Source organism: Ovis aries, chromosome 25, assembly GCF_016772045.2.
Source record: "Ovis aries strain OAR_USU_Benz2616 breed Rambouillet chromosome 25, ARS-UI_Ramb_v3.0, whole genome shotgun sequence".
NCBI lineage: Eukaryota > Metazoa > Chordata > Mammalia > Artiodactyla > Bovidae > Ovis > Ovis aries.
The window spans coordinates 34,494,575-34,508,409 of record NC_056078.1 but is presented as its reverse complement, the minus strand read 5'-3'; the positions used below and the strand labels follow the sequence as shown (position 1 = coordinate 34,508,409).

The 13,835-nt window shown below is 44.8% G+C and overlaps 1 protein-coding gene across 7 annotated transcripts in view; it reads right to left on the bottom strand.

The window, feature by feature from the left end:
- The window catches only part of LOC101113398 (collectin-43), a 57,808-nt gene that overhangs the window by 6,785 nt on the left and 37,188 nt on the right, over window positions 1–13,835 (bottom strand). For 3 of the 7 annotated variants that reach the window (XM_060406585.1, XM_060406583.1, XM_060406580.1), the window contains exons 1-2: window positions 2,849–2,925; window positions 1,354–1,555 (exon numbers count right to left, since the gene is read on the bottom strand). In XM_060406585.1, the coding sequence (XP_060262568.1) occupies window positions 1,354–1,552 (199 nt within the window). In that variant the 5' untranslated portion in view covers window positions 1,553–1,555; window positions 2,849–2,925. Of the gene's footprint in view, window positions 1–1,353; window positions 2,464–2,848; window positions 3,332–7,727; window positions 7,967–10,425; window positions 10,676–13,835 lie in introns of those variants that run through there. The other 4 variants (XM_060406584.1, XM_060406579.1, XM_060406582.1 and 1 more) reach the window with 3 other exon arrangements.

Here is a 13,835-nt window from a genome sequence, read left to right as displayed (position 1 = left end):
CATATAGGTTTCTCAAGAGGCAGGTCAGGTGGTCTGGTATTCCAATCTCTTCCAGAATTTCCCACAGTTTATTGTAATCCTTGAATACCACCCAACTATTGAATATACTTCTAGGCAGCCTTATTAAGGTCCAGTTCTTTCATGCTGGAAGCTACTTTCTGTCTGTAAAGGACAGTCAGATACTTACAAAGACTGGGGTGTGTAGGAACCAGCAAGAAGGATCCTGCAAATGTTACTCATTTCCTTCTTCCCCAACCAAAATACAAACTAGAGAAAGTTCAAAGATCTCAATTGATTCCTCCCACAGCCCTGGTTCAGTGCCATGGTGATGCCCTTGTCCTGTTGCTGGTTCATTGAACTCTCACTTCTTGCCAGTAACACCCAGATCTTCTCCTGTGGGGCAGTGTTTCTCAGACACTTCCCTTAATAAGCAGTATCTTGGGAAACCTCAGGAGAATCCACCTGATTGCTGATTGCCGATTACAGCAAGAGGATGCAACATTATCCTAAAGCCTCACCAAAGAGGAAAAAAAGGGTGGTCGGGGGCGGGGGGGGGGGGGAAGCTTGGCTCAACTATTTGTCACTGTGTGGTCATATTATTCCCATCCAAAGATGAGCAAATTAAGGCTCAGAAACACTGAGTGACTTTTCCCTAGGGGACTCTGTTGTTGAAACAGAGCTAGTAGACAAGCACAGCTGTGCCTGAAAAAGAAACTCATGTCCTTTTCAACTTCCAGGTTGGGTTTCACTTAGTATCTTTGTGTCACACTTGTCTTCCCTATCAAATGAGATTCATGCGTCACTTGTTAGACTTTTGGTGGGATTAAATAAACTACTCAAGAGAACTCCTAAGCACAGGGCTGGACAAAGAAATATAAGCTTCCTTTCTTTCCCTCTGTAATGTATTGAGGGAAAATCCTTTCATTCAGGCTTGAGTTTGGGGCCACACTGCCTCATCCTTTCTCACTCATCATGGAGTAGAACTCAATTAAATATTAAAAATCTTTAACTTGGAGAGGAACCATTTAATTCAAATGGACAGTAGTTAAGTTCTAGAGCAGATGACTCTAAATACCAGTCATTTATTCTTTGTGCATTTTGGGTTGGTGGGAGTCAGAAGATTCTAGGGGAGGAATCAGGACAGCTGGTGATGAAGCTGGAGGCTCAGGGCAGTCAGTCTTAGCGAACCAGTAAAGCTGTGTTTTAGGTGGGCTCAAAATCTGGGTGAAACCCACCCATTTAGGAAGAAGATCATCTATAAGGCTTCCCCAGCAGAAGACCCAGTTTCTGGCTTGGTTACAATCCCAGTGCCCACCCCTTCCCACCAGGACAGGCCCATGGTCCCAGCTCTACCTTGATCCCCCTTCTCCCCCCGGGGGCCTTCTCTCCCATCTCGTCCGTCATGACCACGAAGGCTATCCGCTGGTGGGGCACACACAACCAGGGTGCAGGGATCGGTGAGTGTTTTCTCAGAATAGACATCCATTTCTTCGCCCAAGGAACTCTGGGACTGTGTGAGCAGGAGCAACATGGAGAGAGGGAGGAGAAGCATGTCCTAGGCAGAGGAACAGAGAGGGGGCTGCTCTTGGTCCAAGGACGAGGATTAGGGCTGGCCCAGCTCCTGGAGGGCAGGAGAAGCCCTTCCCCAGTCTCCTCTCCCATCCTCTGGGGCCCAGAGCAGTGGGCTCTGAAAGCAGTTTAGGGAAAGTTAGGATAAGGTCTGGCCAGGGAGGACAGGAGCGGACCAGCCGGGCCTCCGTCCTGCTCTGCCAGCACATGGATCTATTCTCAGATGCTCTGTGTCATCCCTCTTTGGGCTTGTCATCCCTGCCAGGGGCACTGTGACCAGGATGTAGAATTCCTCACTGAGGCCATTGTCACCCCAGGAGGGACTCACTGAGGGCCCTCGGGTGGGACCCTTCCCTCTCTGGACCTGCTTATTCTTTTCTGTATCAGTAAGGTGGCTGACTTAGCTGTGACAATACAGACTCATTTCCTCTCACTTGCTGTTCTGGAGAGACTAGTATTGGAGGTCTGCAGTGCTGTCTGAAGAAACCCAGAGTCCTAAACTGGGTGAGATCTGTCCTGAGCACAGGATGGGTGCATGACTGTGTGTTTACCAGGGTTTGTCATTCCTGAGCTCCACGAGAAAAGTCCCTGGCATACCTAGAGTCTGTCCAGACTTCCAAGAGGAGGTGGGCCAGCGGCCTCATGGAGGAAGGGACATGTGAAACGCACAGTTAGGGGAAGGCTGGCTTCAGGGGAGGAAAGAGCAGATGTCCAATAGAGCTTCCAGTTACCATCAGAAAGGGACTGAGGAGCTAAGTGAGATCAGGGGTGGGTACAGGACATGGGTCAGTCCCACTGTTGGGCTTCTTTCTTCTCTGAGGCAGAAACTGTAAAGCTTTGACCATGGAAAGGGCTCAAGGGCATTGGAAAGACTTGAATGAAAGCCTGAGTAACCTGTGCAAACAAAGGACAGAGGGTCACTGGAAGGCTGAGGTAGTGGGAGGGAAGGGGGTTTCTGGCCAGAGAAGGGCCTCCTTCCAAGAGGATGATGAATTGCATTTTCCACGGGGACAATGGCATCAGAGATCTGGTTGGATGTCACATCCAACTCTCCCCTTCTCCCAGCCCAGGAAACACATCTGCCACCAAACAAAAGGAACACGGTGCTCAGCATCCATTATTACCTTGTGCCCCTCCTCCAACACTCACCCTCCTAGACTGGAACAGCTATATAGACCCTGCCTTCCTCAGCACCAGTAGGATAAAGCACCCATTCAGGCAGGAAGATACTCACTGGACCCAGGAAAGCAAATTGAGAGGCTAGGACAGAAACACTCACAGTTGCTTCCTCTAGGGTTTCAGAACCTCCACGCAAATTGAAGTTCCTCAGCCACTATTGACTATTTATACCTGCGCAGTAACTGAGGTTCCAGTGCCAGTTTCCAGAGAAAAGAGGAACAAATTTTGGCTTGTTGACTCAGTCAATTTCGCCCCCACCTGGGTTCTGGACACATTGCTGTTCATGGCACTAAACACACACGAGAGTTCAAAGAGCACCCTCAGCCCAGGATCGCATCGGTTCCTCACTGCAGCTGAGAGTTTGGTGGCAGCGTCCGTGTCTGTGTTTCGCGGATGTCCAGGAATCCAAGCTCCAGGGAAGACCAGCAAGCTGCACAATAATCTGGAGCTCTTGCAAAAGCAGCCTGCCTCTGCAGAGACCAAGAAACAGCACCCGCTGTGCCCGTTTCTCTTCCTTCTCATCTCGTTACTGCTCAGACACTAGGAAAGAGCTGGGAGCTGCCTGGCAGATCTGAGCAGGAGTGGGGCAGGTAGAGGGGCTGCTGAGGCAACAGCCTGTAGGGGGCAGTGTCTGGGGGAGCTGCCACCCAACAGGGGTCACTCTTTTGCTTTCTGCTGTATCTAGGACAGCCCTCCACTTGCCTTTTATGGGATTGTTGTTGTTCAGTGGTTAAGTTGTGTCTGACTCTTTGTGACCCCATGGACTTCAGCATGCCAGGTGTCCCTCAGTTCAGTTCAGTTGCTCAAATCGTGTCCAACTCTTGGACCCCATGGACTGCAGCAAGCCAGGCTTCCTTGTCCATCACCAATTCCCAGAGCTTACTCAAACTCATTTTCATCGAGTCGGTGATGCATTCAACCATCTCATCCTCTGTCGTCCCATTTTCCTCCCACCTTCAATCTTTTCCAGCATCAGGGTCTTTTCAAATGAGTTAGTTTTTCCCATCAGGTGGCCAAAGTATTGGAGCCATCCTCCCTTAACTTGACTACCCTAATCTCTCCACTGTTTTAGCCGGTGTTTCTCCATTATGTGGCCGTAGTGGCCAGTTTGGATCCCCAAGCTGCTGATACACTGTTGTAACCATCAGAGGGAAACTCCCATTCCCAGTGACTGTGGGCTAGTTGTTAGCGTCTCTGCTTGTCTGTAGTTCCCTGTGACTTATTTCTTCCATCAACCCTTCCCTTAGGTCTCCACATCAGCAACCCCAGGTCTCCAGCCTCCCTTTTGGCCACCTCATTGGATGTGCTGACCTGCTCCTGGACTTTGATGCTCCTTGTATGTTATGGAATCTATGATGTCAGCTTTCCTCAAAGGTAGAGAAAGGTCTTCTCTTTTCTATATTGCAGATTTTGGAAGCAAGATCCTGTAGCTCAGGACCTGGGCCCCTAAAGCTTGAGCTCTTCCCTATTCTATAAATAACACCCAGCCCCCTCTATTCTAGGATGTTCACACACCACCAAGAGATCTAATCAGCATGGAGGTTTAACTGAACCTTTGCTCTCCTCTCCCCACAAAGCCTAATTGTCAAGTCTTATCCTGGTGACTAGACAAACTCTCCTTATATATGGTGGATTTCATTTCAGCAGTCCTGTACTTCATCTCCAGAGAAGGCAATGGCAATCCGCTCCAGTACTCTTGCCTGGAAAATCCCATGGATGGAGAAGCTTGGTAGGCTGCAGTCCATGAGGTTGCTAGGAGTTGGACATGACTGAAGTAACGTAGCAGCAGCAGCAGCAGCATACTTCATCTCTTCCTGCAAGTTGGCTTCTATTAACTCCTGCCTCTTAGACTGTCAAATACATCCTTCATGCCCTTGGACCCCAGTATAGCACAGAATATGGTGTTTCCTTTGTGTGACTTCACATTCCAAGGGAGGCCAGTTCTATTTGTGATCAAACCCAGACACTCCTGTGTCAGTGATACCCTTTGCTTTTCTCAGTCCCACCGACACAGGTGAGAAGAATCAGATTTTAAATGGTGATCACAATGGCTTTCACACAGAGGCTCACTGGACCACCCTCTCTTCCCAGACAGAATCCTGAATGACTGCACAGTTTCTCTAGGGGCTGATCACTGGTGCCGTACTGCAGTCCTAGCAACATCCGCTGTCCCTGGTGGACATCATTAGCTGCACTTTCCTCAGAGCTAAGCTGTGTAGCCTCCGGTACTTTTCCAGATGCTTGTGCACATTACTGGTGAAGCTCCCAGGTCAGTGGGCCCATGCAGGGTCAGGCCACTCAAGATGGCTTCCTCTTGTTCTCTGTTCATCCCCCTGCTTCACCAGTCCCTGCTTCACTCGCATGACCATCCAATCCTCTTAATTACAGGGCTTAATAGTAACTGCCTCCATGCTTGCTGCCCCGGCTGCTGGTTTTCCGGGTAACTGATGAGCCAACCTGATGTCAATACCCCTATAAATGGTAGGCTCCTCCCTCAAAGAGTGGAGATTGCCTCAGCGTGCTTCCTGCTGCCTGCTAAGCATGGCATGTTGTTGCTCGAGGACCCTTCCTCTTGGATGTTTGTCCGATGAGCTGTGGACTTCTTCCCCACTGTCTCTCAGCTCTTTCTTCAGTCTCAAGGCTGGACACCTACAAGGGTGCAGGCCTGTGTGTTGCAGCCCAACAATTGGTGAGTCAGCCAGGAGACTGCTGAAACCCCCTATAAGGGCCAAAATTTTGATGAATACGGATGGGACAGGAAAAATTATGGGGTTAATCTGGGGTGGGCGTCCACTAGCATGTGGGTTCCTGTGGAATCTGACTACTGTAAGAGATATTTTCTCTTCCATTATACTGATGACATCCTGCTAACCTCAGTCTCTTTCCCATTTAAAAGTAGCAGCCTGGTGCTTTGGGTTGACCTGACTGCATGGGGAGGGCTTGTGATACAGGCAAAACACAAGAGTCTGATTTTATTGCTTTTTACAAAGTACAAACATACCTCTGACCCACCACCTCTAAAAACTGACAGACACATGCTCTAGGGACATAAACTTAGGGACAGGATTGGGAATTGGATGGGGCCAGTCACCCTGAACCATTCATTTCGAACCTGTGGAAATGGTGAAATAATAAGAGTAGCTTTGGGCTACACACACACACACAACACCCCCGACTTAAGCAGCCATGAAGTTCAGAAATGGACTGATAAATATGTCATACCCTGGAGATTCCACCTGCCCTACAGCCATACCACTGCCAGGCTAATTGAAGGATGAGTGGACTACTTAAAAAACAACTTATACAGGAAACCCACTGTCTCAACCTGTGAACCAGTAGCCTAACTTCAGTCCCACAAACTTGTAACTAAATATTTCAGGAGCAATCACTCCAGGGCCTACGTCATGTTAACCAAAGGCAACAAGTCATCACCATCTGAGTTGAATGATTAACCACCCAAGGTCATTGCCAGCTAATGGTCGGGAAAAAAACTCACTTTTGTCCTTGCCACAGGATCTACCCCACAGGGAACATATTGTAAATGGCCCTGGGACTGGTAGGGAAGTCCCCCATGTTTTAGGTTTGCAGCCCCGTGGGGGTTAGTATTAGTACCAGAAGGGGACTTACAGATTTCAGCTCGCCCCACTTAAGATAATGAAGCCAGGCCTCTTAATGGAGAAAGGCACCATTATATTAACACTGTGGTCTGTCACACCCTCTCCACTATTCGATACCGGCTATGGGAAATAGATGGGGAAGCAGTGGAAACAGTGTCAGACTTCTTGTGGGGGGTGGGGAGGAGGCTCCAAAATCACTGCAGATGGTGACTGCAGCCATGAAATTAAAAGACGCTTACTCCTTGGAAGAAAAGTTATGACCAACCTAGATAGCATATTCAAAAGCAGAGACATTACTTTGCCAACAAAGGTCCATCTAGTCAAGGTTATGGTTTTCCCAGTGGTCATGTATGGATGTGAGAATTGGACTGTGAAGAAAGCTGAGCACCGAAGAATTGATGCTTTTGAACTGTGGTGTTGCAGAAGACTCTTGAGAGTCCCTTGGACTGCAAGGAGATCCAACCACTCCATTCTGAAGGAGATCAGCCCTGGGATTTCTTTGGAGGGAATGATGCTGAGGCTGAAACTCCAATATTTTGGCCACCTCATGCAAAGAGTTGACTCATTGGAAAAGATTCTGATGCTGGGAGGGATTGGGGGCAGGAGGAAAAGGAGATGACAGAGGATTTGATGGCTGGATGGCATCACCGACTCAATGGATGTGAGATTGAGTGAACCTCGGGAGTTGGTGATGGACAAGGAGACCTGGCGTGCTGAGATTCATGGGGTCGCAAAGAGTCGGACACAACTGAGTGGCTGAACTGAACTGATGCGGACTGAGGTTGCATAATGGTACTGCAGCCCAAGACCAAAACTGTAGACAGGGGTGGGATTATGTCAGAATGGTGCTGCTGCTTGGATTTTCTTAATGGTCATGATTTTCCCTGCAGTGAGCCTGTTAAACATCTTATATTTCACCTCTAGTCCAAGCAGAGGGAATCTGTTTGCAGACAGGGCAACAACAGTAGCCTCACTACTGAATGAGTCTGATTGTTGGGTCCACAGCGAGATGCCTTTGTTGTCTTCCTCTGGAATTCCATGAAAAATTGACCCAATTAGTGCCTGACTCCAAAGTTAGCCCATCTTTTGGACTCTCAGCACTAGCTGCTGTGGTGTGTATTGTATCTATGGGATCTGTTTGCAGTGCACCTTGATATACCTGACCCCAGGGATATTAAGGAAGGAAGGGGTCCAGATATTGTGGGGGTCGGGCAGGTTACGTAGGGGATTAGCAGGCCATTCAAGATAGCTTTTCCCTTGTTCTCTCTACATCCCCTGCTCGACCAGTCCCTGCTTCACATGACTATCCAATCCTCTTAACCATAGGGCTTAACTAGAAACTGCCTACATGCTTGCTCCTACCTTAGCTTCTGGTTTCCGTGGTAACTGATAAGCCAACCTGATGTCAATTCCCCCTGTAGATGGCAGCCTCTCTTCCTCCAGTGTCACAGATTGCTGGCCTCTCCTGCCTGCCATCCATGGTGGCATGTTGCTCCAGGACCCTCCACTTCAGACATGCGGGATCCCCTGTTGAATGATCACTGATATCTTTTTCACTCTGTCTTCAGTCTCAAGGCAGGGCATCTATAAGGCTCGCAGGCCTGTGAGGTACACACAACAGCAGTGAACACGGGGCTTGGGTCCCAGGGAAGAGGCAGGGAGGCAGCACTGGGGCCTTCTGCCAGGGCATTCACAGACTACTTCTGCTCTGTTCTGTGTGCTGAGTTCTTTGATTCTAAAGCCATGTCTAGGGCAGAAAAAAATGGTGACACGGACATCAGAAGAAGTAAGAATCCAGTTTGGTTTCCCACCAATCTGTCAGGAAGAGGGCAATATCTCTTGGGCCTAATCTTGGGGTTGTATTTATACCCTTCATCTGGTCCTTGCAAACTAGGTGTAAATTCAGGGCAAGCGTCTAACCTGGCTAGCTGTGGCTCCTCCATTGGTTGGTTAAAATGGTGGACTTCTCATACACTATTACCTCTCTTTCGCTTCTGTTTCCTAAAAGTTGATGTCTTAATATCTCCCATTTTTTGAGTCCTAGGGTAAATAGTGATCTGCCTCTCAGAGGCAGACCACCCATTTGAATGGATGGTCAAGAAAGAAAGTCCATGAAACGATGAAGGATTATCCTTGGTCTGTGTGTGCGTGGCAGGGGGAGCTGAAGTGGGTGGGGAGGGTGGGGGAGGTGGATTATCCTTGTTTCCACCCCAATTGCCTCTGGTTGAAAAAGGTTATCTAAGTTATGAAGATAGTGGTTTGCGGTATATCAGAGTCTAAGGCCTCAGGTATATAGGTGTCCCTTAAAGCCTTTCCCCTATCTGCTAAGAGCTGTGATCCAAATGAAAAGCCACCTTCTGTGGCTCAGATGCCTCCATGATACAGACATGGATTGAAATTCATGCCTTCAGTGCCTGTGCCCACTTGATGTGACTACAAGTGGACATATGTTCAGACATAGGCTCCCACCAAGTCCAGATCAAAAACACCTGAGACTTTGATCAACACACATCTTACAAGGCTGTACCAGGAGAGGCACTCTCCTGATGAGGCTGAATCTCCTTTCCTTCCACGAGGAACAGAAGAACACAAGGTCTGGCAAGCCAGTTGAAGGAGGATTATAAGTTCTTGGATACAAATGAATCTTTCAGAGACTCTGATATACCCCAAGCCACTATCTTCATAACTTAGATAACATTTTTCAACTAGAGGCAATTGTGTTTCCACCCCAACCAAGGATAAAGGGACTGACCCTAGATGATGAGATTATCCTGAGGGGTAGAGGAGGGTGGATTTGGGGGCAGGGTCTGTATGGGCTCCCAGGGTTCTCTGGCCCAAGACTCTGATAAACAAATATTACCTTTGTTTCCATATTTACTTCAGGACTCCTCAGCACAGATGTACCTTCCAGATAATGGATAAAGTAATAAAGAATGTGCCCTACAATCCTTCATTGTTTCATGGACTTTCTTTCTTGACCATCCATTCAAATGCTCCTGGAACCACTCAGCCACATACGGCCACATGTGTTCCCAAGGGATGCACTTTAACTCCTAGGATTTGAGTTAATGCTGTCTTGGGCACCCAAAAGGTATCAAGATAAATATGTCTTCCTGGGAGTTCCCTGGTAGCCTTGTGGTTAGGATTCTCAGCTTTCACTTCTGTGACCCAGGTGCAGTTCCTGGTCAGGGAACTGAAATCCCATAAGCTACACGGTGTGGCCAAAACAAAAACCAGAAAAGGAAAAAAGTCTTCTTCCCCACGTGCTCTCAGATTGGAGTCCCTGTAACCCATACCTTACTGGTTTTGCTTGCTTTTGGTTGCAGCATGGGAGACCCTAGTTCCTGGACTAGGTATGGAACCCATGCCTCCCGTGTTGGAAGCACAGAGTTTTAACCCCTGGACCTCCAGGGAATTCCCCCATAGCCTTCGGGAACTCGAACATTTGCAAAAATCTTACCTCTAAGTTGCTTTACTTTATTTGTTGGTAGTCCAAATATGGCTTCTCCTAGAATAGTTTTCTTTCTAGCTCTCCTTGATGGCTAAATACATTAAGTTTTCTTTCCTTTTTATGTGGACTATTCCATTCAAAATTATTCTACAAGTCTGGTCTTTAACTGTCCTGTGTCAAACCCATCTGAAACATTACAAAAAAGAGATCCTGCTCTGAAAACTGGGAAAATGGATTTGATTTTAATCTGGAGATCTCATGCTATTTATTGTTGATTATTCCGTAGTACTGATTCAGTGATCAAGGACAATGTACCATCAAGTTGACCCTGTTGCTTGCATTCTCGACAGTGTTCACATGTGACTTCATTTTCTACTTTGAGGTGAATAAGCAGGACAGTTTCCTTCCCCATCAATGAATGGACCAAACCAAGTTGTCCTCCATTGGTAGAAGATACAGAAAAATTCATATGTAATCCTTCATATTCTATGATATAACATGCAAAAATTTCTTAGCAAAATACTTTATATACACTATTGATTCATCATGCGAGCCCAGGTTGTCTCTACCCTGACCCTGAGAGATAATGAAAGAGAAATTCAAGCATACCTGGATTCTAGTTCCTGGAATGCCAATTTCTTTTTTGATTGAAACACACTTGACACACAGCACTGTATAAATTCAAAGTGTTGTTGTTCAGTCTCTCAGTCATGTCCGACTCCTTGTGACCCCATGGACGGCAGCATGCCAGGCTTCCCTGTCCTTCACCATCTCCCGGAGCCTGCACACACTCATGTCTATTGTGTCAGAGACGCCATCCAACCATCTCATCCTCTGCTGTCCCCGTCTCCTGTCAAACCTAAAGTGTACAACATATTAATTTGATGCATATGTATATTGTAATACGATTTCCATTGTAGTGATAATTAGCACCTCTATCATAAAACTTAATTTCTTTTTGGTGAATGAAATATTACATTCTAGTATCTTAACATACAATAGAATATTGTTGTCTGTATTCACTATGTGATGTATTTGATCTCTGGGACATATTTATTACTTGTTGCAAGTTTGTACACGACAAAATATGTTCTAACTCCTCCCACCGCCTGCTGATTCCCCTAGAAACCGTATACTCTGTTTTTATGAATTTGGCTGTTTTTCATTTCCAAGTGTAAGTGATATCTTAAGTATTTGTCTTTCTCTGCCCGACTTATGTCACTTAGTCTAATGTCCTCAAGATCCATCCATGTTGTTGCAAATGTCAGGATATACTTCTTTCTTATGGCTGAATAATATTCCATTGTGCAAATGTCTATATCTCATGTTCTTTATCCATTTATTTGTTGATGGGCACCTAGTTATTTTTATATCTGAGCTATTAAGAATAATGCTATAAAAAACATAGGAGTGCATATTATCCCTTTAAAAACCTGTTTTCATTTCCTTAGGTAGATCTGTTTAATTTTTTGAGGAATCTCTGTGTTGTTTTCCATAGTAGCTGAACCGACTTGCATTCCCACGGAGAGTGTACACAACAAGTTCACTTTTCTTTTCCTTCTTGTCAAAACTTGCCATCCCTTGTCCTCCTGGTGATAGGCATTCTGAAAGGTGTGAGGTGATAGTTTATTGTGGTTTTGAGGCATATTTCTCTGATTAGTTACCTTGAGCATCTTTTCATGTACCTGTTAACCATTTATGTGTTTTCTTTGGGAAAATGTTTGTTTCATCCCTTTGCCTATTTTAAAATCAGATTGCTGTTGAGTTCTATGAGTTCTTCACATGTTTTGGATATTAACCACTGTACTTGGTTTGCAAAAATTTTCTCCCGTTGCTTGTCATTTCAGTTAATTGTTTCTTTTGATGTGCAGAGGCTTCTAAATTTGATGTAGTCACATTGGTTTTTCGTTTTTGTTGTGTGTGCCTTTGGTGTCATATCTAAAAACTCATTACCAAGACCGATGTTGAAGAACTTCCACCCTGTCTTCTTCCTGGAGTATTATGGTATCATGTCCTATATCTATGATTGATCTTGAGTTAATATTTGTGACTGTTTTCTGATAGTGGTCCAGTTTGATTATTCTGCAGCTTGATCCACTGACTGAAGAGACTGTCCTTTCCCCACTAGGTGTTCCTGGCTCTCTTCTCAAATATTTTAAAAATATTTATATGGTTCATTCTGGATTCTTTGTTCTGTTCTATGGGTCTGTGTGTTTATTTTTATTCTAGAACCATATTATTACTCTTGATTGTGGTATATTTTTAAATCAGGAGGTGTGAATCTCCAACTTTGTTCTTCCTCAGAATTACTTTGGCTAGTCAGGGTCTTTTGTGATCCTACAAATTTGGGACTTTTGTTTCTATTTCTAAGAAGAATTCCATTAGAATTTGAAAGGGATGGAATTGAAACTCTAAGTGTTGACCTATATCTATAAATCTATTTTCTATATTTAAATCTATGACCATTTTAACAATATTAATTCTTTCAATCCATAAACATTGAATGTCTTTGCTTTTGTTTTTGCCTCTGACTTCTTTCAACAAAACTGTGTACTTTTCATTGAACAGATATTTCACTTAAGTGATTAAAATTTTTCTAGGCATTTTATTGTTTAAAGCTATTGAAATGTGCTAGTTTATTTCTTTTCCAGATATTTCATTTTTGTTATATACTAATACTGATTTCTGTATGTTGATTTTTTTTTTTCAGTTTTACTGACTTTGTTTCCAACAGTTTTGGTTTGTCTTTGGGATTTTCTGTATGTAAAGTTATATGCAAGGGATGACAATTTACTTCTTTTTTATTTAGATGCATTTCATTTCTTTGTGTTGCCTAAATATTCTGGCTGGGACTTCCAGTGCTATGTTGAATAAGAGTGATAAGAGAGTATCTTTCTGGCTCAGCTGGTAAAGAATCTGCCTGCAATTCAGGAGACCTGGGTTTGATTCCTGGGTTGGGAAGATCCCCTGGAGAAGGGAAAGGCTACCCAATCCAGTATTCTGGCCCGGAGAATTCCACGGACTGATTAGTCCATGGGGTCACAAAGAGTCAGACACGACTGAGAGACTTTCACTTTCACTTTCCTTGTCTTGACAATGATCTTGGAGAAAAATCTTTCAATTTTTCACCATTGTGTAGAGTGTTAGCTGTGAGTTTGTCATAGATGGCCTTTATCATGTTGAACTGCATTTCTTCTATACACAATAGGTTGAGGATTTTTATCATGAAATGATGTATTGTGGCAAATAGTTTTCCTGCATCTATTGAGGTGATCACATAATTTTTATCTTTCATTCTATTAATGTGATGTGTCACAGTTATTAAGTTGTATATGTTGAACCATCCCTGCATCCCAGGGATAAATCCCAATTGGTCATTTTATAAAATCCTTTTAATGTGTTCTTGAATTTGGTTTACTAATATTCTTTGCATCTATATTCATCAGGGATATTGGTCTATATAGTTTTCTTTCCTTATACTGTCCTTATTCGGCTTTGGTATAAATGTAATTCAGGCCTTGCCGAATACATTTGGAAGTACTCCCTTCACTTCAATTGTCTGCAAGAGTTTTAGAAGAAGAATTGGGATTAATTCTTTAAATTATTGGGAGAAGTTGCTAGTAAAGCAATCTGGCCATGAATTTTCTGTATTGAAAGTGAAAGTCACTCAGTCGTGTCCGACTCTTTGTGACCCCTGTGGACTACAGTCCATGGAATTCTCCAAGCTAGAATACTTGCATGGGTAGCCTTTCCCTTCTCCAGGGAACCTTCCCAACCCAAGGATCAAACTCAAGTCTCCGGCTTTGCAGGCGAATTCTTTACCAGCTGAGCCAAAATTACTGTATCAAGTTTTTTGCTTGTTTTTGGTCTACTTAAATTTTCTATTCCTGATTCAGTCTTGGTAGGTCATGTGTTTCTAGGGGCTTACTCATTTCTTCTAGGTTATCTAATTCATTGGCATATAATTATTCATATGCTCTTGTGATCCTAAGTATTTCTATAGTATCAATTGTAATACC